The following is a 24,304-nucleotide window of genomic DNA, read 5'->3' as shown; positions in this document are numbered from 1 at the left end:
GTGGGCACTCTGTGTCGCGGAGTCCCCCCTCTGGCTCCCCCTCCTGGGTCGAGTACTCCCGGACCTTGCTGGTGCCCGCCAACCGCGATATTTGCCTTTGCCAAGGCTTGTTGGTGAAATTCCTGCACCAACACCAGACTGCAGTCCTCCTTCCAGCGTGGGACGTCATCTGCATTCTTCAGGAACTCTTCTCCGGCTCCAGTGCTTGACCTCCCTATCACCGTCGACCAACTTCTGCAACTATAGCTGGGTGGGTAGTAGCTCCTACTCATCCTGGACTCCATTGTGACTCTTTGACTTGGACCCCTCTCTCCACAGGACTTCGTCTCCAGGAATCCACCTCTGGTTTCTTGCATTCTTGTCTGGGTGTCTTGGTGAAAATCCACTGATTTACTCCTGCTTCCCTGGTTGCTGGGGGGTACTGTGTTACCTCTGTGGTTTTCTAGCACTACCAGCTCATCCATACACATTCCACTTATCTAGTTGGGGGGTCCCATATTTGAATTCCATGTTTTAGTATATGGTTTGGGCTCCCTTTAGGATCACTATTGTATATTAGCAACTTGTAGGGAAATGCCTCCCTTGGCATGGTTACCCCCTAACTTTTTGCCTTTTGTTGATGCCAGTTATGATTGAAAGTGTGCTGGGACCCTGCTCACCAGGCCCCAGCACCAGTATTCTTTCCCTAAACTGTACCTTTGTCTCCACAGTTGGTACAGCCCTGGCACAACGAGAAGTCCCTTGTAAATGGTTCCCCTGGTACCAAGTGCCCTGTTGCCAGTGAAGGTCTCTAAGGGATGCAGCATGCAATATGCCACCTGGTGGACCTCTCATTCAGCACATACACACTGCCTCACAGCTTGTGTGGAGAAAATGACTAAGTCGACATGGCACATCCCACAGGGTGTCATGCCCACCTCTCACTACATATGGAATAGGTAAGTCACCCCTCTAGCAGCCCTAAGGCAGTGTGCACTATACCACAGGTGAGGGCATAGTTGCATGAGCACTATGCCCCTACAGTGTCTAAGCCAAACCTTATACATTGTAAGTGCAGGTTAGCCATAAAGAGTATATGGTCTGGGACTCTGTCAGTTTCGAACTCCAAAGTTCCATAATGGCTACACTGAAATGTGAGAAGTTTGGTATCAAACCTCACAACACAATGCACACTGATGCCAGTGTGGGATTTAGTGCAGAATGCACACACAGGACATCTTAGAGATGCCCCCTGCATGCCAGTCTGACTCCTAGTGTTAGGCTGACCAGTTCCTGCCACAACCAGACAAGTTTCTGGCCACATGGGGTGAGTGCCTTTGTAACTCTATGACCAGGAACAAAGCCTGCACTGGGTGGAGGTGCTTCTCACCTTCCACTGCAGGAACTGTAACATCTAGCGGTGAGCCTCAAAGGCTCATGCCTGTTCTTACAGCACCCCAGGGCATCCCAGCTAGTGGATATGCCCGCCCATCCGGACACAGCCCCCACTTTTGGCGGCAAGTCTGGAGGAGATAATGAGAAAAACAAGGATGAGTCACCCACCAGTCAGGACAAAACTTAAGGTGCCCTAAGCTGAGGTGACCCCTGCCTTAAGAAATCCTCCATCTTGAGATTGGAGGATTCCCCCCTCCCCTCAGAGAGGAGGCACAAACAGGGTGTAGCCACCCTCCAGGGCAATAGCCATTGGCTACTGCCCCTCAGACCTAAACACACCCCTAAATTCAGTATTTAGGAGCGACCCTGAACCCAGGAAATCAGATTCCTGCAAACTACAACAACAAGGACTGCTGACCTGAAAGCCCCTCAGAGACGATGGAGACAACAACTGACTTGGCCCCAGCCCTACCGGCCTGTCGCCTGACTCAAAGCACCTGCACAGCGACGCATACAGCAGGACCAGTGACCTCTGAGCACTCAGAGGACTGATCTGCACCTAAAGGACCAAGAACCTCCAGAGGACAGGGGCTCTGTCCAGAAACAGCAACAAAATTGCAACAAAGAAGCAACTTTAGAGAGACTCTCACTTCCCACCAGAAGCGTGAGTCTTCGCACTCTGCACCCAACGCCCCCGGCTTGAGTTCAGGACAACAAACACTGAAGAGAGGACTCCCAGGTGACTCCAACAACGTGGACACCCTGAGTCGACCCCCTCAGCATCCCCACAGCGACGCCTGCAGAGAGGCTCCCCTGACCGTGACTGCCTGGTAACAAAGGAACCCGACGCCTGGACCAAGCACTGCACTCTCAGCCCCGTGGACTAAGAGGAACCACCTATAGTGCAGGAGTGACCAGCAGGTGGCCCTCATCCTAGCCCAGTCGTGGCTGGCCCGAGAACTCCCCCTGTGCCCTGCCTGCATCGCCAGAGTGACCCCTGGGTCCCTCCATTGATTTCTACAGCAACGCAACGCTTACTATGCACACTGCACTCGGCTGCCCCTGTGGCTCTGAGGGTGTGTTTTGTGTGTGTGTCCCAGTGCTCCACAAAACCCCCCCTGGTCTGCACCTTGAGGATGCAGGTACTTACCTGTAAGCAAACTAGGACAGGAGCACCCCTGTTTTTCATAGGCGCCTATGTGTTTTGGGCCCTCCTTTGACCCCTGCACCTGACCGTCCCTCTAATGCTGGTGCTGTGGCTTTGGGGTTGCTTTGAACCCCCAGTGGTGGGCTGCCTATGCCCAGGAGACTGACTGTGTAAGTGCTTTACTTACCTAAGAAAACTAACCAAACTTACCTCCCCCAGGTGCTGGTGATGTTTGCAGTATCCACTTTTAAAATAGCTTATTGCCATTTTAACCTAAACTATGTGTACTGCTGTTTTAAATCAAAGTTCTATACTTATCTGTGTGAAGTACCTTGCGTTTTATGTACTTACCTCAAATCTTGAATCTTGTGGTTCTAAAATAAAGAAAATACTTTCTATATAAAACCTGTTGGGCTGGAGTTAAGTCTTTGAGTGTGTGTTCCTCATTTATTGCTTGTGTGTACAACAAATGCTTAACACTACCCTCTGATGAGCCTACTGCTGGACCACACTACCACAAAATAGAGCATTGGTATTACCTAATTTTGCCACTATCAACCTCTAATGGGAACCCTTGGACTCTGTGCACACTATCTCTCACTTTGAGATTGTATATACAGAGCCAAGTCCTACAAGTAATTGCTTCAATGACAAACTGCATCAACATCTGGTAGACCTAGGTCCCATTTCTCCCCAAGAATTGGGAAAGAAGGCAGACCACTGGGTCAAGACTAGGGTGACCAAGACTTCCACAGGGTTGACCAAAAGAAAGGGGTCACAAAGCCTCTCCAGGGTAAGGGTGTTGAGACATCCAAGGACAAAAGTACATTTTCTACAGGGCCCCAAAAACCTGCTCAGGAGGGTGGGCCCGAACCTCTTCACAGTCCACAAATGGGTATAAGGGTAAAAACATTTATCCCAAGAAGGCCTTGTGTCAAAACTGTAGACAGCATGGACACCAAAATGGAGACAAGGCCTGACCAAAGAAAAGTCCCACTACAACTACTACTCCAGTTAGTACTGGAATAGCCAGTCTCCAGGTGGGATCAACAGTGTGCCCAGAGCAAATCAGGGTTCACACTGAAGCTCCATTAGTCTCTGAGAGTGGGGTGGATTTAGCCATACTTGCTGTCCTGGCCGCCTTACATGCAAAAATACAGGCAGCAGCTCTTGATCAATGGGACTAGAGTGGAAGCCCTGTGCGATACAGGTGCCAGTGTCACTATGGTAACAGACGAACTGGTTTCCCCAGGACAGTACCTGGCTGGACAGACATATACTGTCACTAATGCTGGCAATCAAACTAAAGTCCATCCCATGGCAATGGTAACTTTAGAATGGGTAGGGGTCACTGGTCTGAAACAGGTGGTAGTCTCTTCTGCAATTCCAGTAGAATGTCTGCTAGGGAATGATCTGGAGTCCTCAGCATGGGCTGAGGTAGAACTCAAAACCCATGCAGCCATGCTGGGTATCCCTGAACTGGTGTGTGGTAAGACAAGAGTACAGAGGAGCAGGGCACAGGGTGAAAAAGAAGTTTTTGAGTCTGGAATAATGGCCCATCCTTCCAAGAGAAAAGGAAAGAAGACTGGGGAACCAGCTTCTGCATAGCAAAAGAAGCAGAAACGTTCTTCTCACGAAGATTTTCTATCCCTTGAGGGAACTGAGTCCATGGAGCTGAAGCCTTATCAGGTTGAGCTCTTGGGCCCAGGGGAACCCTCAAGGGAACAGCTGTGTAAGGGACAAAAGAGTTGTCCCACTCTTGAAGGCCTAAGACAGCATGCAGCTGAGCAAGAAAAAGGAACTATCAGTGGAACCCATAGGGTCTATTGGGAAGATGGACTCCTTTACACTGAGGCAAGAGATCCCTGGTGCCACTAAGAGAGTGGTAGTGCCTCAGGAGTTTAGGGAGTTCATTCTGGTCTCCGCCCATGACATTCCCCTTGCTGGGCAATTGGGACAAACCAAGACTTGGGAGAGATTAGTCAACTATTTCTATTGGCCCAATATGTCCCAGAAGGTTAAGTGGTTTTGCACCTCCTCTGTCACCTGTCAATCCAGTGGTAAGACAGGTGGCCATCCAAAGGCCCCCCTCATTGTACTTCCAGTGGTGGGGGTCCCCTTTGAAAGAGTAGGAGTGGACATAGTGGGTCCACTTGAACCTCCCACAGCCTCAGGGAAACAGTATATCTTGGTGGTAGTGGATCATGCTACCAGGTACCCTCAGGCAATTCCCTTTAGGTCCACTACTGCCCCTGCAGTAGATAAAGCACTCATAGGTATTTTTACCAGAGTGGGATTTCCTAAGGAGGTGGTTTCTGACTGAGGTACCAACTTAATGTCAGTTTACCTGAAACATATGTGGAATGAGTGTGGGGTGACTTACAAGTTCACCACACCATACCATCCACAAACCAATGGTTTTGTAGAAAGGTTTAACAAGACATTGAAGGGCATGATCATGGGGCTCCCTGAAAAACTCAAAAGGAGATGGGATGTCTTCTTGCCATGCCTGCTTTTCACCTACAGAGAGGTGCCACAGAAGGGAGTAGGGCTTTTCCCCTTTGACCTTCGGTGTGGCCATCCTTTAAGGGGACCACTGGCACTTGTAAAAGAAGGCTGGGAGAGACCGCTTCAGGAGCCTAAACAAGATGTAGTGGACTATGACTAGGCCTCCACTCTAGGATGGCATAGTACATGCAAAAACCTGAAGGCCACCCAACAAGTCCAGAAGTTGTGGTATGACAAAAGGCTGCTATGGTTGAGTTTCAGCCAGGGCAGAAAGTCTGGGGTCTGGAGCCTGTGGCTCCCAGGGCACTTCAGGACAGATGGAGTGGCCCTTCCCCAGTGCTAGAAAAAACGAGTCAGGTTACCTATCTGATGGACTTGGGCACTAGCAGGACCCTCAAGAGGATGATCCAGGTTAACCGCCTTAAACTCTATCCTGACAGGGCAGATGTAAACATGTTAATGGTTACTGTAAGGAAATGCCTCCTTGGCATGGTTACCCCCTGACCTTTTGCCTTTTGTTGATTCCAGTTATGATTGAAAGTATGCTGGGAGCCTGCTATCCAGGCCCCAGCACCAGTGTTCTTTCCCTAAACTGTACCTTTGTTCCTACAATTAGCACAGCCCTGACACCCAGATAAGTCCCTTGTAATTGGTACCTCTGGTACCAAGGGCCCTTATGCCAGGGAAGGTCTCTAAGGGCTGCAGCGTGTCTTGTGTACATAAGGTGGCCCCTCACTCAGCACATGCACCCCACACAGATGCCAGTGTTGGATTTATTTAAAAAATGCACACAGAGGTCATCTTAGAGAGGCCCCCTGTATTTTACCCAATCCTTCAGTGCAGGACTGAGTGGTCTGTGCCAGTCTCCTCCTGAGAGACGAGTTTCTGCCCCCCTGGGGTGAGGGCCTTTGTGCTCTCTGAGGACAGAAACAAAGCCTGCACTGGGTGGAGGTGCTTAACACCTCCCCCCTGCAGGAACTGTAACACCTAGCAGTGAGCCTATAAGGCTCAGGCTTCATGTTACAATACCCCAGGGCACTCCAGCTAGTGGAGATACAGCCCCCACTTTTGGCAGCAAATCCAGGGGAGATAATGAGAAAAACAAGGAGTCACCCACCAGTCAGGACAGCCCCTAAGGTGTCCTGAGGTGACCCCTGCCTTGAGAAATCCTCCATCTTGCGTTTGGAGGATTTCCCCAATAGGATTAGGGATGTGGCCCCCTCCCCACAGGGAGGAGGCACAAAGAGGGTGTAGCCACCCTCAAGGACAGTAGCCATTGGCTACTGCCCTCCCAGACCTAAAACACACCCCTAAATTCAGTATTTAGGGGCTCCCCAGAACCTAGGAAACTAGTTTCCTGCAACCTGAAGAAAGGACTGCTGACCTACAAGCCTGCAGAGAAGGAGGAAGACGACAACTGCTTTGGCCCCAACCCTACCGGCCTGTCTCCAACTTGGAAAACCTGCAACCATTGACGCATCCGACAGGGACCAGCGATCTCTAAAGCCTCAGAGGACTGCCCTGGACTAAAGGACCAAGAAACTCCCGTGAGCAGCGGCCCTGTTCAAAACCAGCTACTTCTTTGCAACAAAGAAGCTACTTTCAAAAACTGCACGTTTCCCGCATAAGCGTGAGACTTTACACTCTGCACCCGAAGCCCCCAGCTCGGGAACCAGAAAACAAACACAACAGGGAGGACTCCCTGGCGACTGCGAGCCTGTGAGTAACCAGAGGCGACCTCCCTGAGCCCCCACAGGGACGCCTGCAGAGAGAATCCAGAGGCTCCCTCTGACCGCGACTGCCTTTAACAAGGGACCCAACGCCTGGAACCAACACTGCACCTGCAGCACCTAGGACCTGAGGGAACCGAACTTCGACGCAGGAGTGACCTCCAGGCGACCTTCTGCTAGTCCAGGTGGTGGCTGTCCCGAGAAGCCCCCCTGTGCCTGCCTGCACCGCTAGAGTGACCCCCGGGTCCCTCCATTATTTCCTACCTGAAATCTGACACCTGCTTTGCACACTTGTAGGAAGATGGCTCTGTATATACTATTTCAAAGTAAGAAATAGTGTGCACAGAGTCCAAGGGTTCCCCTTAGAGGTAAGATAGTGGCAAAAATAAATAGTGCATTAGAATTATTTTGTGGTAGTGTAGTCAAGCAGTAGGCTTATCAGAGGGTAGTGTTAAGCATTTGTTGTACACACACAGGCAATAAATGAGGAACACACACTCAAAGACTGATTCCAGGCCAATAGGTTTTTATATAGAGAAATAACTTTTCTTAGTTTTATTTTAAGAACCACAGGTTCAAGATTTACAAATAATACTTCAAATGAAAGGTATTTCACTCAGGTATTCTTGGAACTTTGAATAATCACAATAGCATGTACAGTGTTGACAACAATGGCAATAAACTATTTTAAAAGTGGACACAGTGCAAAAATCAACAGTTCCTGGGGGAGGTAAGTATTGGTTAGGTTCACAGGTAAGTAAAACACTTACAGGGTTCAAAGTTGGGTCCAAGGTAGCCCACCGTTGGGGGTTCAAGGCAACCCCAAAGTTACCACACCAGCAGCTCAGGGCCGGTCAGGTGCAATAGGCAATGTGCTTGTGGGAACAGGGTATTCAAGTTCATATTGTAGGAATTCATGAGTTTGTAATTTTGGGTTAAAACCATAGTCAACATCAGTGGCCGCCGGAGACATTGGCCATTGAATCCAACGTGGATGTACGTAGTACCTTAGCGTTAGGAACGCAGGCTTTGGTGACCGCCTCAAGGACTGGGATCAGAGATACAGCAATGATGTGTTTCTCCTGGGCCTGTGGTCTCTCTTTGACAGCCATCTGAACAGCAGTAAGATTTTTTTTTTCTGTGGGAGCAAAGTGCTTTTTAGCTGTGGAATACAGGTTTGATTTGAATGCTCTAGGGACAGTATCATCTTCATTCAATGTTACATAGGTAAAACCAATGGCACCAGCAATTACTCTGATGACCAAATGTGCTTTGTTGTCTCGTTTGTAAATGGTTAACTGCATGTTTTGTTGCAAACCTCTGAGAATGCATGTGTGTTTGACTGTCCAGTATTTGCTTTAAAAGTCAGAACGTATTAAGTTGATAATGGTTTAATGCATTGTGCTTAGTCTGGAATGTATGCTCTGCCAAAGTTTGAAAAGCTCAACAGTGACTTGAGCTTTTTGATAGTGTTTGGTGGTCGTAGTTGTGTGCATTTAACTAAAAGTTGCGACACTAGGCTGTTGCCTTCATTTCAAGAGTTTGTATCCCAAAAACAGGACACTAAGGAAGGCTATTTTTGTTTTTTTTAAATTGAATTTGTAGCCTAATTCGGCAAGTCCCACAACACTGCAGGCCACCCTTCTTGCATGTTGTACGAGATCATCATCTGTAAGGTAGATGTCGTCTACGTAGGACAATGCATTAGGGTCAGTGTCATGTAAAATTGCAGTAACACAAGCGGAAAACAATCCTGGACTGTTTTTATACCCTTATGGGGGACAGCAAATGTTTAGCCTAAGGCGCTGAAACTTCTTAAGTTCCTACTTTCAGGCACTATGTTTTGACTGAAAAAACATAGGAGATAACCAAGGTTGTTTTGTATTTTTTGCGCACTATATTGTTAATGAGTGCTGTACTGTGAGCATTTTAAGTGGCAAATGTGCCTGTGTGACTATTTAAATGTTTCTAGTCTAAGACTATTCTATATGGATGGTCTGGTTTGGCTTCGGGGAACAATGGAATGTTCATCGGTGAGAGACAGGGTTTGATTACGCTGTGGTACTCTAGCTGTGTGAGGATTTCCCCCACTGGTGCTTTAGCTTCATGCTTTATTGGATACTAGGGTTGAGGTTGGTATTGCGTTCTGATTAGTATTTTGTGATAGGGGGAGTCTTTGTCACATCCTACGTGGTTGCGATATAACGTGGGTGCCTGTGCTAATGCGCAGTTGTAGGAAAATGGCTCCATGTTGCAGTTACCCCCCCGCCCACCCCCCCACCCCCCCCCCTTTTTCCCTGATATTGATGCGGACTTGACTAAGAAGTATGCTGGGACCCTGCTAACCAGGCCGCAGCACCAGTGTTCTTTCACTAAAAATGTACCATTGTTTCCATAATTGGCACACCCCTGGCACATAGATAAGTCCCTTGTAAAAGGTACCAGTGGTTCCGAGGGCCCTGAGACCAGGGAAGGTCCCTACGGGCTGCAGCATATGTTGTGCCACCCTAAGGGACCCCTCACCTAACACATGCACACTGCCATTGCAGATTGTATGTGTTGGTGGGGGAGAAAATGGCAAAGTTGACATGGCATCCCCCTCAGGATGCCATTCTCACAAAATACTGCCTGTGGCATAGGTAAGTCACTCCTCTAGCAGGCCGTACAGTCCTAAGGCAGGGTGCACTATACCACAGGTGAGGGCATAGCTGTATGAGCAATATTCCCTTACAGTGTCTAAGACTATTCTTAGACATTGTAAGTACAGTGTTGCCATATTAAGTATATGGTCTGGGAGTTTGTCAAAAACGAACTCCACAGCTCCATAATGGCTACACTGAATATTGGGAAGTTTGGTATCAAACTTCTCAGAATAATAAACCCACACTGATGCCAGTGTTGGATTTATTATTGTTATAGCACCCCAGGACATCCCAGCTAGTGGAGATGCCCGCCCCTCTGGCTACTGCCCCCACTTTTGGCAGCAAGGCTGGAGGAGATAATGAGAAAAACAAGGAGGAGTCACCCACCAGTCAGGACAGCCCCTAAGGTGTCCTGAGCTGAGGTGACCCCTGCCTTTAGAAATCCTCCATCTTGAGTTTGGAGTATTCCCCCAATAGGATTAGGGATGTGCCCACCTCCCCACAGGGAGAAGGCACAAAGAGGGTGTAGCCACCCTCAAGGACAGTAGCCATTGGCTAATGCCCCCTAGACCTAAACACCCCTAAATTGATTATTTAGGGCCGACCCTGAACCCAGAAAATCAGATTACTGCAACATACACAAAGAAGGACTGCTGACCTGTAAGCCCTGCAGAGAAGACGGAGACGACATCTGACTTGGCCCCAGGCCTACCGGCCTGTCTCCAGACTCAAGAACCTGTACAGCGACGCATCTGACAGGGACCAGTGATCTCTGAAGCCTCAGAGGACTGCCCTGAACCGAAGGACCAAGAAACTCCCGAGAACAGAACTCACTCTTCCCGCGGAAGCCTGAAACTTTACCCTCTGAACCCGACACCCCCGGCCCAAGCTCCAGAGAACCAATACTGCAGAAAGGACTCCAAGGTGACCTGTGAATAACCTGAGACGACCCCCCTGCACCTCCACAGCGACGCGTGTAGAGAGGATCCAGGGGCTCCCCCTGACCGCAACTGCCCGGAGCAAAGAACCTGACGCCTGGACCAAGCACTGCACCCGCAGCCCCCAGGACGGAGAGGAATCGAAATCCAGTGCAGGAGTGACCTTCAGGCGACCCTCTGCCTAGCCCAGTCGGTAGCTGGCCCGAGAAGCCCCCCTGTGCCCTGCCTGCATCGCCAGAGTGACCCCCGGGTCCTTCCATTGATTTCTACAGAAAGCCTGACGCCTACTAAGCACTGTGCACTCGGCCGCCCGTGTGCCACTGAGGGTGTGTTTTGTGTGCCTGTTTGAGCCCCCCCTGGTGCTCTATAAAACCCCCCTGGTCTGCCCTCCGAAGATGCAGGTACTTACCTGTTGGCAGACTGGAACCTAAGCACCCCAGTTCTCCATAGGCGCCTATGTGTTTTGGGCCCTGATTTGACCTCTGCACCTGACCGGCCCTGTGTTGCTGGTGCGGTGACTTTGGGTTTGCCTTGAACCCCAACAGTTGGCGGCCTATGCTCAGGAAACCGAACTTGTAAGTGATTTACTTACCTCAGAAACGTAACCTTACTTACCTCCCACAGGAACTGTTGATTTTTGCACTGTTCACTTTTAAAATAGCTTATTGCCATTTTATCCAATACTGTGTATGTTACTGCTCTAATTAAACATTCCTTACTTACCTGTGTGCAGTACCTTGCATTTTATGTATTTACTTCAAATCTTGAATCTTGTGGTTCTAAAATAAATTAAGAAAATATATTTTTCTAAATAAAAACTATTGGCCTGGAGTAAGTCTTTGAGTGTGTGCTCCTCATTTATTGCCCGTGTGTGCACAACAAATGCTTAACACTACCCACTGATAAGCCTACTGCTCGACCACACTACCACAAATTAGATCTTTAGAATGATCTAATTTTGCCACTATCAACCTTTAAGGGAAACCCTTGGACTCTGTGCACACTATTTCTCACTTTGAGATAGTATATACAGACCCAACTTCAATGGCGTAAGCTTCCCTGAGCTCTCTGGGAACAAGGAGCGAGAAAGAGCATTCACTTGCCTCTTCCCCATATGGAAGATTACGGAGAGGTTCTAGTGGCCAATCCTTTCCACCAGAAAGATGATATAAATGGTAACAAAGCGATCCCAAAATATGGCGTCTATTGTGCGCTCAATGTCCCCCTTCTAATTGTAATTTCCATTCATACACCCTATCGGGTGTAGCAGCGGCAGTGCCTACTTCCTGTTCTTCAGTAAAGCTCTCATCCTGAGTGGCATCTTGTATAGAAATCGCTGTCAATTTTTTCCTTTTGAATTGGGTTTTTGTTGGGGAAGTTTCTCATCTTTCTTAACAAACGTCTGACGAGTGTTGTCCTTTCTCAGTTTCACATACTCTGTTCATTTCTCTGACCACCCACCTCTCTCATTGCATTGATCCGGTGAGTCCTGAAAGGAAAGAGATTGGCATGTATCAGTAGATTGATATCTATCAGTTTTTTTTTTATATTATCTCTATTTGTAAGATTATAGCGATTTTGAGGGGTCTCCGAATGCTGAGATTCCCCCCTTTCTTTTTTAAGTGTTTGTTGTTTTTTATCCCAGCATTTTGTTTTTTAACCCTCAGGTGCTTGCTTGGTAGACTCTAATTTGATTTTCCCTGTAAATGTGGTTTAGTAGGTCTGGCTCCCAGACTGTCTCGACCAATACTAGAATAGATCTCAGCAATAATCTTTGGCAGCTTGCCTTCTTGATCCTGTACAGGAACGTCCCAGAGCTGCATGTGTACTGCTAATGCAACTGCTTCCCCTTTGTTTACTTAATATTATTGAAGATACAGTGGTAAAATGGCCCATTAATTGCATCCCCATTTCGAGGACGGGGACAGCCCTGCATTCATCTTGAATTTGTTTTAACACGTCCAGACGATTGGCAAGTGTTGGTGTACCGTCTGCAGAAGTATACAAAGTGGCAAATACCGTGATCAAAGTATTGCAGTTATCTACTGTGGGAGCCATCCAAAATGTCAAGCGCATAGTGAGTATTTCACTTTTGTCCTGAGGTCCTGTATGGGGAAAGACTCCTTTCAGCACATTTATTGTTTGAGCTAACGAAGAAGGAATTTCATCCCGTTTGGCGGGTACTTTGTCTTGATCGAATGTACAGTTGCAGGGTTAATGCTTGGCGTGACTTCATGTGGTTTTGCTGGGGCAGTACGTGCTAGGTTAGCGTTTGGCATCTGCATTACGAACTGTGTACTAACAGTCTGTATATTGCTGTAAGCTCAACATACAAGTCGCGAACCTTAGCTACCGCCAAGTTTGCTGCATCACTATGCGGTGCATATGTGGCCTATAAAGACCAGGTAGAACGATCATTGCTCAGAGAACCTAACCTAACTTGTACTATTGTGGGTGGTAGGGTGCCATGTTTACTGCAATTGCAACCGGTTTTGGGTTTGCCGTGGTGGATATACCTGTTCAGAGATAAGGACATCAAATGGGGATAGGTCCTTTTAAGGTTCAAGCTTGAACAACCTACCATGTTGGATAGATAGTACATACCTAGCTGAGGAGGAAATCCACCATACCACGGACATCTCCTAATATATTATTGATGTGACTTTAGCACATAGTGAGACAGAGATACTTAGGAGGATCCGAAAATCAGTGCCTGACCAAACGTTGGCCGTGCCATGTCGCATGGGCTCTCATTATCCTAATGAGACTGCTGGAGTCAGGTTGCAGCATCATCTGAATTGTGGGGGAACTGAGTCCAATCCTGCACCATGTGATGACTCTTGGCATAATCCATTTCCCGGCAACTAGCAGCGCATCACCTCCGCCCAAGTGCATGGATGATTTCTGGCACATGCAAAGACAGAGGGAGAAAATGGTTCAATAAGATTTATTAAAGCAACTGTGTCTTAGATAAAATGGCGTGAATAGCAATAAATTAGAATGATGAAACACGCTAGAAGCAAAATGGTGGCAAGAAAAGTAAAACACTAAAAAAGTCCCACCATACTGTCACTTCGTCATATATGCAGTTCCTACCAAGGTTTGTTAGAGCACAGCGTGATAAGCCCTAATCTGCCCTTCAGGATTCCCCCTTGGGAAGACATCATCCCCCATATTTGAGCAAGGAAGTCTGTTGTCTATAGAGACCCCATCCCCATGTAGGCCAGGGAACCAGTGGTCTCAGCAAGCAGCTGTAGCAAAGTCAATCAGCATGCGGTTGTGGTAATCTATATGGAATCTCTCTCTAACGTGCATTGGACAGAGAAGCGTTTTTATAATAAAACAAGTGATGTTATGATAAAATGTTCCCACGTAAGGATGGGTGTATGTTGCTGTGAATGTTGGAGAAGCAGTGTACCACTTTGCCAGTAACCTGCAGCCCTGAGGAAACCACAAAAAGAAAATAATGTCTTGCTAGAAGACTCAATGCTTTCCTAGGCGAAAGAACAACCAGATAAAGAAAATAAAACTGCACCACAAATGTGGCCTATGTGGAAATAGTAAACATGAATCAGAATAAAATGTAACTTGGCTAAAGGGCACAAGCGGCAGGCCTAGTTGCTAAAATACCCAGCCTAGGAACATTACCAAAATGCCTATACAACAGTCCTTCTTTCTTCTTCTTGCGGTCACCAGGAATCTGGTAAGTAAGTTTAGGGGTGGTCCCAAGCACTAGATTTAGGTGTGTTACTGGGGTCAGAGGGCAGTAGCCAGTTGTTACTGTCCTTGAGGGTGGCTACACCCTTCCTGTGCCCACTCCCTTTGGGGAGGGGATACTTTTCTATCCTATTGGTCCCTACCTTCCAAAACAAAATGGGGGATTCTGCAAGGAGGAGGGCACTTCAGCTCTGTACACCTTGGGGGTAGTGCAGGATACAGTGGTCACTCCTCCCTGTTTTGTCTTGTATCCCGCCAAAATGGGTCTGGTCAAGGGGGTCGGCATCTCCACTAGCTGGAGGGCACTGGGGCACTGTAACAGGAGGCTTTTGAGGCTCACTGCAAATTGTTAGTTCCTGCAGGGGGGAGATGTGATGCTCCACCCAGAGCAGGCTTTGTTTCTGACCCAAAGAGAGCACACTGGTTCTCACCCAATGGGGGTCAGAAACTTGTCTGTTAGTGGCAGGCTGGCACAGACTGGTCAGCCCTGCACTAAAAAGTTGGGTAAAATACAGGAGCATCTCTAAGATGCTCTTTTACAATAAATCCCACACTGGCATCAGTGTGGGTTTACTGTGCTGAGGAGTTTGATACCAAACTTCTCAATCTTCACTGAGCGGTGGAGTTCGTAATGACAAACTCCCAGACCGTATAATCAATATGGCCACACTGCTAGAGGGGTGACTTACCTATGCCACAGGCAGTGATTTGTGGGCATGGCACCCTAAGAGGGGTGCCATGCTGACTTTAAACATAAACACACTCCCTTAAATTGAGTATTTAGGGGTGACCCTGAACCCAGGAAATCAGAATCCTGCAACCTGAAGAAAGGACTGCTGACCTGAAAGCCCCGCAGAGACGACGGAGACGACAACTGCGACCTCTGAGGGCTCAGAGGACTTACTTGCACCTAAAGGACCAAGAACCTCCCAAGGACAGCGGCTCTGTCCAGAAACAACAAGAAAGCAAGCAACTTTTTAGAGACTTTAACTTCCGGCCAGAAGCATGAGTCTTTCCACTCTGCACCCGACACCCACCGCTCGAGTTCAGGAGAACCAACACTGCACAGAGGACTCCCAGGTGACACCGATGACGTGGACACCCTGAGTTGACCTCCCTGCACCCCAACAGTGACGCCTGCAGAGAGGTTCTAGAGGGTCCTCCTGACCGCGACTGCCTGGTGACAAAGGAACCCAACGCCTGGACCAAGCACTGCACCCGCAGCCCCCAGGACTGAGAGGAACTACCTTCCAGTGCAGGAGTGACCAGCAGGCTGCCCTCATCCAAGCCCCCCTGTGCCCTGGCTGCATCGCCAGAGTGACCCCGGGGTCCCTCCATTGTTTTCTATGGCAAACCAGACACCTACTTTGCACACTGCACCCGGCCGCCCCTGTGACGCTGAGGGTGTGTTTTGTGTGCTTGTGTCCCTCCTTTTACCTCTGCACCTTACCGCCCCTGGGTTTCTGATGTTGGGTGTTTGGGGTTGCCTTGAACCCCCAACGGTGGGCTGCCTATGCCCAGGAGACTGAACTTGTAAGTGCTTTACTTAACTGAGAAACTATTACTTACCTTCGAACTGCTCTGCTGCTATCAGGCAGCAAACCATCTGCAGTGAAGATAAGTTCGGATGATGGCAAGAGGGAGAAAAGACAAAGTTGAAGCATTAGTCAAAAGGACTACTATGAAAGCTTATTGAGTAAGTTGGTGAAGAAGTGCATTCTGCTTTTGAATACAAACTTATGAATTGACTTATCAGTACTAAATCTGGGTGAGGGTATATCCTTTGCTTATTCCATACATGTCCGAAATTATTCTTTAGCATGATTTGTTAATTGTTAGGTTTATTGTTTATTCCACCTTAATGTGCCAGAACCCATACATCAACAGGTTCAGTTGTTGACCTTCTATTTACAGTGCTAGTGTACAGCACGTCTTAAACTGAGAAATGAGTGTCCATAGTTAGTTTTCCTTTGCCTTCTCTCAAGTTGGCCAAACATATCTTATTGCGTAGTTATGCCTTTAGTCCGCTCACTAAGTGGTAATATCAATTGCTCTATGTTTATTATATTTATTTTTTATCTTCTGCTGTCATATAGCACCTTTTCCATGACCAGGCAGTGAACCATAACCCTTACTAATGCTTCCTTGTCACTTCATAAAGGTCATGTAGTTTACTGTGGTATTTTTTTGTATTGTTCATTTTAAAAAGTTCTGTACCATAAGTGCTGTTGCGATGTCTGTTGAAAAGGTTTCAATGTTCCCTCCTATGCATTGCAGGACGTTTAGTTTCCAAGGACTGAGAATTGATGAAGCATTGCGCCTTTACCTTGAAGCTTTCCGATTACCAGGGGAGGCACCTGTGATTCATAGGTTACTGGAAGTTTTCACTGAAAAATGGCAGGTCTGTATTATTCTATGATACGAATATAGCTTTTGTCGATTTTGCCCCTATTGGAATATAATGTGGTAAGGTTACTATTATTTACTCCTCGATCACTAAAGTTATGTTTTTTATCTTTGTTACACTGTGTTTTGTACAATTCATTTATTTAGCTGATTTACAGAGTGCCATTGTAGGAAGTTGGTTCTGTAAATATTATCTCAAAGAGTTCTATTTTGTGGTAGCGTGGTCGAGCAGTAGGCTTATCTGAGGGTAGTGTTATGAATTGGTTGTACACACACACACAGGCAATAAATGAGGAACTCAGACTTAATCCAGGCCAATCGGTTTTTATATTGGAAAAATATATTTTCTTAGTTTATTTTATGGATCAAATCTGTTTATTATTTTAAACACTAAAACATGCAGATACAAAATACGAAATGTAAGTACAAGACATCACAGTACAATAAATGATATACATCTCCGCTGCAGGAGCTCTAAATCTACTGACAAGAGTCTTTCTAGACTGTCTCTGATTCTTGCTCAAAGGAGACTCACTATAAGTCTCTTCTTAGCGACACAGTTAGCATGCGGAGCTCGTTTAAAGGTCTTCCAGATTGCGAGTCCCGCATATAGAACTAAGCACACAAAAAAATAAAATAAATCATATCAATAATGCTTCCCTTCAGCGTCCGTGTCATCCTCCTGTCTCTCCCCCACTCCATCCCTCCTCCCACCATATCGCCACCCCCTGAAATCTCTCAATCAAGCATTCTAGTCAAGGTTCAGGTCAATCTCAGGACTCTGAAATAAGCCGGGCATGTCAACTCTGTAAATTCCGCAGATAGAATCTGCAGGAATGGCTTCCATAATTCACTCAATTTACCCATCTGCTGCTGCGAGGCCAGTGTGAGTTTCTCCATGGCAAGGATAAATCAAAGCTTCTGGAGTCACGAGTTACGCGTCGGGACCCTATCCGTACCCCACATAGCTAGGATCAGCTGTAAGGCTGCTTTAAGTGCCAGGGCTATCTGTCTCCCTTTTAGTGACCTCAAAGGAAAGGTAAGGGGATTGAGCAGCCCGAGTAAGATATATGATGGAAATCTGGGGATCTTAGTGTGGAAGCTATGTTAATCTCATCAATAGTGCCCTCCCAATAGCGATGAAGTGTGGGACAATGCCAAAGCAGATGCACAAGTGTATCGTGCCCCGCATCCCCTCCAACAGAGGTCAGACTTATCGGGGTCCCATGTGTGTATACGCGCCGGGGTGTAATACCAGTAGGAGGCCACCTTGTATGACGTCTCCATCCCTGCTGCGTTATAGACTGTGTGATGTGTTCTATAGAAGATACTGTCCATTCCTCATCCGAGAATTCCCTCTCCAACTCCCTCTCCCATCGCAGCTGCCCTCTATTCTTAGGCGGGCGCCGTACCCCCTGCAGAAGCCGATAAAGTTCTGAGATGACTCCTTTATCATCTTTCTTTAACAAGAGCCATTTCTCAAATGTTGTAAGAGACCTATCTATTAACGCTCTGTTCGCCGGCTGCAGAGCCCAGTGCTGTATCTGGTAATACATCAGTCTATCTGCCTCCGTCAAACCATATGCTTCCCTCATCTGATCAAAAGACGGGACCCCTTGGTCATAAAAGAGGCCTCCCACCCTTTTACAGCCCCCTTCGTGCCAACGTCTCAGAGCTTCCAGACGAAGCCCGGTCTCGAAGTCAGGGTTTGTGCCTATGGGGGTCATCGGGGACGGAAAGGACGTGAACCCCAATCGACAGGCCACTCTATCCCATATGTGCAGCGTTACCCCTGTAACTGGGGAGGAATAAAGTCTGGTTGCCCTGTGCCGACGTCGAAGCCAAGGCTCCTTCCATATATGCGAGCCCGCCACTGCCTGGTCCATGAAGCACCAATGTTTCTCAGTGAGCGGGCGATTCCACTCCAAAAGAAAGTGCAGCTGTGTCGCCTGAAAGTATCGCAGAAGGCAAACCTCCCCCATTCTTAGGGCGGTACAGAACCCGTCGTGAGAGCCGCGCCGGTCGCCCCTCCCATATAAATTTCAGAATCGCCGATTGGAGAGTGGTTATTGTTCGCGGAGGCGGATTCAACGGAAGCACCTGAAACACATAAAGAATGCGCGGCAATATTGTCATCTTCACCACCGCCACTCTACCCAGCCAGGACAGTTTATGCCTTCCCCACGATTCCAAGTCCCGCTGTACTTCACGAACTAACGTCGTATAATTCAAACTCGCTGTCTTGGCAGCAGAGGTCGCTAGCTCAACTCCTAAGTAGGAGAGACTCTAGAACGACCAGAAAAAAGGGGTATCTAGCTCTCAGGTCTGCCTCATGATCCGGTCTCACCGACAGACCGAGAACCTGAGACTTCTGCATATTAACCCGAAATCCCGAGGCTTGACCAAACTCGGCTATTATCTCCATGAGCGCCGGCAGCGAGGTCGCGGGCTCCGCCAGAGTAAGGATCACATCATCTGCGTAGAGGGTGATGAGGTGGTGGGCCCCACCAAACTTCACACCTGAAACCAAGGGACTGTCCTGTAACCGCTGCGCAAAAGGTTCCATATAGAGCGCAAATAAAAGGGGAGAAAGCGGGCATCCCTGTCTGGTCCCACGCCCAACCAGGAAGGGCAGGGAAAGCACGCCATTGACTCGAACCGCCGACCTGGGATACCGATAAACGCAACTGATCCAGGACCTGAAGACGGGGCCCAGTCCAAATTGCTCCAGTACCTTAAGGAGATAGGGCCAATGAACCCTATCAAACGCTTTTTCAGCATCGATAGAGAGGAAAAGCGCCTCCCTGCGGGAACGATCCATTTTATCCAACAGGTGCAGGAGCCGCTTCGTATTGTCCCTGCATTGTCGGCTTGGTATAAAACCTGATTGATCCGGGTCAGTAAGATCCGGCATATAGAAATTAAGGCGGCAGGCAAGTATGCCAGTGAACAACTTGGCATCAATATTCAGAAGCGAGATCGGCCTATATGATGCACACTCCTCTGGGTCTTTACCCGGTTTATGTATAACTGCAATAGTAGCGTGCAACATGCTAGGTGTCAGAGCTCCTGACGTCCGAAAAGAGTTAAAGAGCCGCACCAGAAGCGGAGCAAGTTCCACGCAGAAAGTCTTATAGAATAAGGCCGTAAACCCATCAGGGTTAGGAGACTTACCAACTTTTAGTCGAGAAATTGCCGATATGACCTCTTCCAACCGCATCGGCTGGTCCAACAGAGACGCCTCCCTCTCACCAAGGGGCGTAATTGCTATATCCTCTAAGAATGAATCCGATGCTGCGTCATCCCTTGCATCAGCTGCGTACAAACCCCGGTAGAACTCTGCAAAAGCCTCTGCAATCTGATCGCTCGTACACGCCTCCACTCCCTTAGTTTATTTTAAGAACCACAGGTTCAAGATTGACATTAAACACTGTAAATGTAAGGTACATAACTTAGATACTTTAGGAACTTTGAATGAAAAGAATATCATGTACGGTCTTTGTAAACATGTCAATAAGCGATTTTCAAAGTGGGCACAGAGCAAAAATCAACAGTTCCTGGGGGAGGTAAGTAAAGGTTAGATTAGGAGGTAAGTAAAACACTTACAAGTCTCAGTCCTGGGGCATAGGTAGCCCACCGTTGGGGGTTCAAGGCAACCCCAAACACCCAGCACCAGCAACCGAGGGCTGGTCAGGTGCAGAGGTCCATGGAGGGCCCAGATAACATAGGTGCCTATGGAGAATCAGGGGTGTTCCGGTTCCAGTCTGCTAGCAGGTAAGTACCTGCGTCCTCAGGGGCGTTTTGTAGGGCACTGGGGGGGTCCCAGGCAGGCACACAAAATACACCCTCAGCGGCACAGGGGCGGCCGGGTGCAGTGTGTGAACACGGTGTGGGGTTTTGTGTTGAAAACAATGGAGGGACCCGGGGGGGTCACTCTGGCGATGCAGGCAGGGCACAGGGGGCTTCTCAGGCCAGCCACCGACTGGGCTAGGATGAGGGCCACCTGCTGGTCACTCCTGCACCGGTGGTTGGTTCCTCTCGGTCCTGGGGGCTGCGGGTGCAGTGCTTCTTCCAGGCATCGGGTTCCTTTGTTACTGGGCAGTCGCAATCAGGGGAAGCCTCTGGATCCTCTCTGCAGGCATCGAGGTGGGGGTGCAGGAAGGTCGACTCAGGGTGTCCACATTGTTGGAGTCGCCTGGGAGTCCTCTCTGGTGTTGGTTCTTCTGGACACGAGCAGGGGGCGTCGGGTGCAGAGTTTGAAGACTTGCGCTTCCAGAGTGAGGCTTGAGTCTCTTTAAAGATGGTTTCTTTGTTGCAGTTTTGGACAGAGCTGCTGTCCTGGGGAGTTTCTTGGTCCTTTAGGTGCAGGTCAGTCCTCTGAGTCCTCAGAGGTCGCTGGTCCCGCTAAATGCGTTGCTGTGCAGGTTCTTTGAGTCTGGAGACAGGCCGGTAGGGCTGGGGCCAAGTCATTTGTCTCCGTCGTCTCTGCAGGGCTTTCAGGTCAGCAGTACTTCTTGTTTCAGGTTGCATTAATCTGGTTTCCTGGGTTCAGGGTCGCCCCTAAATACTAAATTATGGGGTGTGTTTAGGTCTAGGGGGGCCATAGCCAATGGCTACTGTCCTTGAGGGTGGCTACACCCTCTTTGTGCCTCCTTCCTGTGGGTAGGGGGGGCACATCCCTAATCCTATTGGGCGGGAATCCTCCAAAACACGATGGAGGATTTCCTAAGGCAAGGGTCACCTCAGCTTATGACACCTTAAGGGCTGTCCTGACTGGTGGGTGGTGACTCCTTGTTTTTCTCATTATCTCCTGCCTTGCCGCCAAAAGTGGGGGCTGTGTCCAGAGGGGCGGGCGTCTCTACTAGCTGGGATGCCCTGGGGGCTGTAACAGGCATGAGCCTTTGAGACTCACCGCCAGGTTTTTACAGTTCCTGCAGGGGGAAGTGAGAAGCACCTCCACCCAGTGCAGGCTTTGTTCTCGGCCACAGAGTGACAAAGGCATTCACCCCATGTGGCCAGAAACCTGTCTGGTTGTGGCAGGCTGGCAGGAACTGGTCAGCTTAACACTAGGAATTGGAATGGTATACAGGGGGCATCTCCAAGATGCCCTCTGTGTGCATTTTTCAATCAATCTCACACTGACGTCAGTGTGGATTTATTGTGCTGAAAAGTTTGATACCAAACTTCCCAGATTTCAGTGTAGCCATTATGGAACTGTGGAGTTGGTGTTTGACAAACTCCCAGACCATATACTCTTTTTATGTCTACCCTGCACTTAAAATGTCTAAGGTTTTGCTTAGACCCTGTATGGGCATAGTGCTCATGTAAATAGGCCCTCAACTGTGGTATAGTACACCCTGCCTTAGGGCTGTAAGGCCTGCTAGATGGATGACTTAACTATGACACAGGGAGTGTGTGGTGGGCATGGCACTCTGAGAGGAGTGCCATGTCGACTTAGTCATTTTCTCCCCACTAGCACACTCAAGCTGTGAGGCAGTGTGCATGTGCTGAGTGAGGGATCCTCATGGTGGCGTAATTCATGCTGCAGCCCTTAGAGACCATCCCTGGCCACAGGGCCCTTGGTACCAGGGGTACCAATTACAAGGGACTTATCTGTGTGCCAGGGCTGTGCCAATTGTGGAAGCAAAGGTACAGTTTAGGGAAAGAACCTGGTTAGCAGGGTCCAAGCACACATTCAATCATAACTGACATCAACAAAAGGAAAAAAGTTTGGTGGTACGCCTTACCTGTATCTAGGGATGTCAGAGCCACGGTCCCTCTGTAAGTAAAAAAAAAAAAAAAGATCATAGCTAGGTCCAACCCTACCAAGGTCAAGCACCTGGAGCTGTTGGCAGAGTATACAAGGGACCATCCCACTGAGGTGGAAGGCCCTCCCTCAGATGTGTAAATTAGTGAACAGGAGGAAGGACTCTTTCCCCCCTCCTGTCCTAATTAGGGAGACCACGGTTCCAAGAACCCTATCTCCACAAATCATAGTCAGCCTGGTTCTTCCACAGTGGAGTCCAGTCCCTCTGTAATCATTTAGGAAAGCCTCAATGAAGAGGACATTCTTTTAGCAAGGATGGCCAAAAGATTAGCTTTGGAGAAACAGCTCCTAGCTATAGAGAGGGAGAGAAAAGGAATGGGTTTCACACCCATAAATGGTGGCAGCAATTTAAATAGGTTCAGAGAGAGTACTGACATCCTAAAAATCCTCAAAGGGATTGTAACTAAATATGAAGAAGGTGATGATATCACCAAATGGTTCACAGCTTTTGGAACCAGAAAAGTAAGCAGATCTCACTGCGGAGCTCTTCTGTGGGAAATGTTCACTGGTAAGTGTAGGGATAGACTCCTCACACTCTGGTAAGAATGCAGCCTCATGAAGGCTACCCTGATTGAGGACTTTGGATTCTCAACTGAGAAGCATAGAAATAGGTTTAGAGGGGCTCACAAAACCTCGAGCCAGCCCTGGGTTAATTTTGTTGACTACTCAGTCAAAACACTAGATGGTTGGATAAATGGCAGTGGAGTAAGTGACTATGATGGGCTGTATAATTTATTTATGAAAGAACATCTATTAAGTAATTGCCTCAATCATAAGTTGCATAATCCTCTTGTAGACCTAGGTCCTATTTCTCTCCAAGAATTGGGAAAGAAGGCAGACCACTGGGTCAAGACAAGGGTGACCAAGACTTCCACAGGGGAAGACCAAAAGAAAGGGGTCACAAAGCCTCCCCAGGGAAAAGGTGGTGAGACTTCAAGGACAAAAACAGAGTCCTCTCAAGGGCCCCAAAAACCGGCTCAGGAGGGCGGGCAGCGAGCTTCTACGAAGTCCACAAATGGGTACAAGGGTAAAAACTTTGATCCTAAGAAGGCCTGGTGTCACAACTGTAGACAGCATGGACACCAAACTGGAGGCAAGGCCTGTCCCAAGAAACATCGCACAACTACTACTCCAGTTAGCACTGGAATAGCCAGTCTCCAGGTAGGGTCAATGGTGTTCCCAGAGCAAATCAGGGTTCACACTGAAGCTACTTTGGTCTTTGAGGATGGGGTGGATTTAGCTACACTTGCTGCCTGGCCACCTAACATGCAAATATACAGGCAGCATCTCTTGATAAATGTGAATAGGGTAGAAGCTCTGAAGGCTATATGTGCCGATGTCACCATGGTGACAGACAAACTGTTTTCCTCTGGACAGTATCTGGCTGGACAAACCTATCCAGTCACCCATGATGACAATGAAACTAAAGTCCATCCCATGGCAATGGTGACTTTAGAATGGAGAGGGGTTACTGGCCTGAAAGAGGTAGTGGTCTCTTCTGCAATTCCAGTAGACTGTTTGCTAGGGAGTGATCTGGAATCCTCAGCATGGGCTGAGGTTTCGCTCAAGACCCATGCAGCCATGCTGGGTATCCCTGAACTGGTGTGTGTCAAGACAGGGGTACAGAAGAGCAGGGCACAGGGTGAAAGAGTTGTTGGAGCCTGGAATCATGGCCCAACCTTCCAAGAGAAACATTAGAGTACTGGGGAGGGGGCGTGGTCTGGCCATGCAGCGTGATGGCTGCCTGATCCCTTCGCTCCGCGAGGCAGCTAGGTTCGTGGGCGGGGGCGCAGCGGGGGCTCGAACACCTCCCCCTGGGGGTGCAAGGCTGTCTTGGCGGCGCCGCCTTTGAGGCTTGTCGCGGAGCGGGGGCTCCCAGGAGATTGACACAGAGGCGCTTTGGCCCGGGAGAGGACCTGGGGCTGCGGCCTCTGGTAGCGCCAGGACCCGGCGCTGCTGCGGGGTTCCGGTGAAGCCCGGAAGCAGCGGCAATGTCCCGGAGCTCTTTCTTTTCC

The 24,304-nt window shown here is 48.6% G+C and overlaps 1 protein-coding gene across 3 annotated transcripts in view; it reads left to right on the top strand.

Annotated features, from left to right (window-relative positions):
- Positions 1 to 24,304, top strand: part of GBF1 (golgi brefeldin A resistant guanine nucleotide exchange factor 1) — a 1,570,387-nt gene that overhangs the window by 803,293 nt on the left and 742,790 nt on the right. For all 3 annotated transcript variants that reach the window (XM_069240539.1, XM_069240538.1, XM_069240540.1), the window contains one exon: positions 16,334 to 16,457. In XM_069240539.1, coding sequence (XP_069096640.1) covers positions 16,334 to 16,457 — 124 coding nt within the window. The remainder of the gene's footprint in view (positions 1 to 16,333; positions 16,458 to 24,304) is intronic.

This window comes from Pleurodeles waltl, chromosome 6 (genome assembly GCF_031143425.1).
Source record: "Pleurodeles waltl isolate 20211129_DDA chromosome 6, aPleWal1.hap1.20221129, whole genome shotgun sequence".
In the NCBI taxonomy this organism is placed as follows: Eukaryota; Metazoa; Chordata; class Amphibia; order Caudata; family Salamandridae; genus Pleurodeles; species Pleurodeles waltl.
This window is presented reverse-complemented; position numbering and strand designations above follow the sequence as displayed.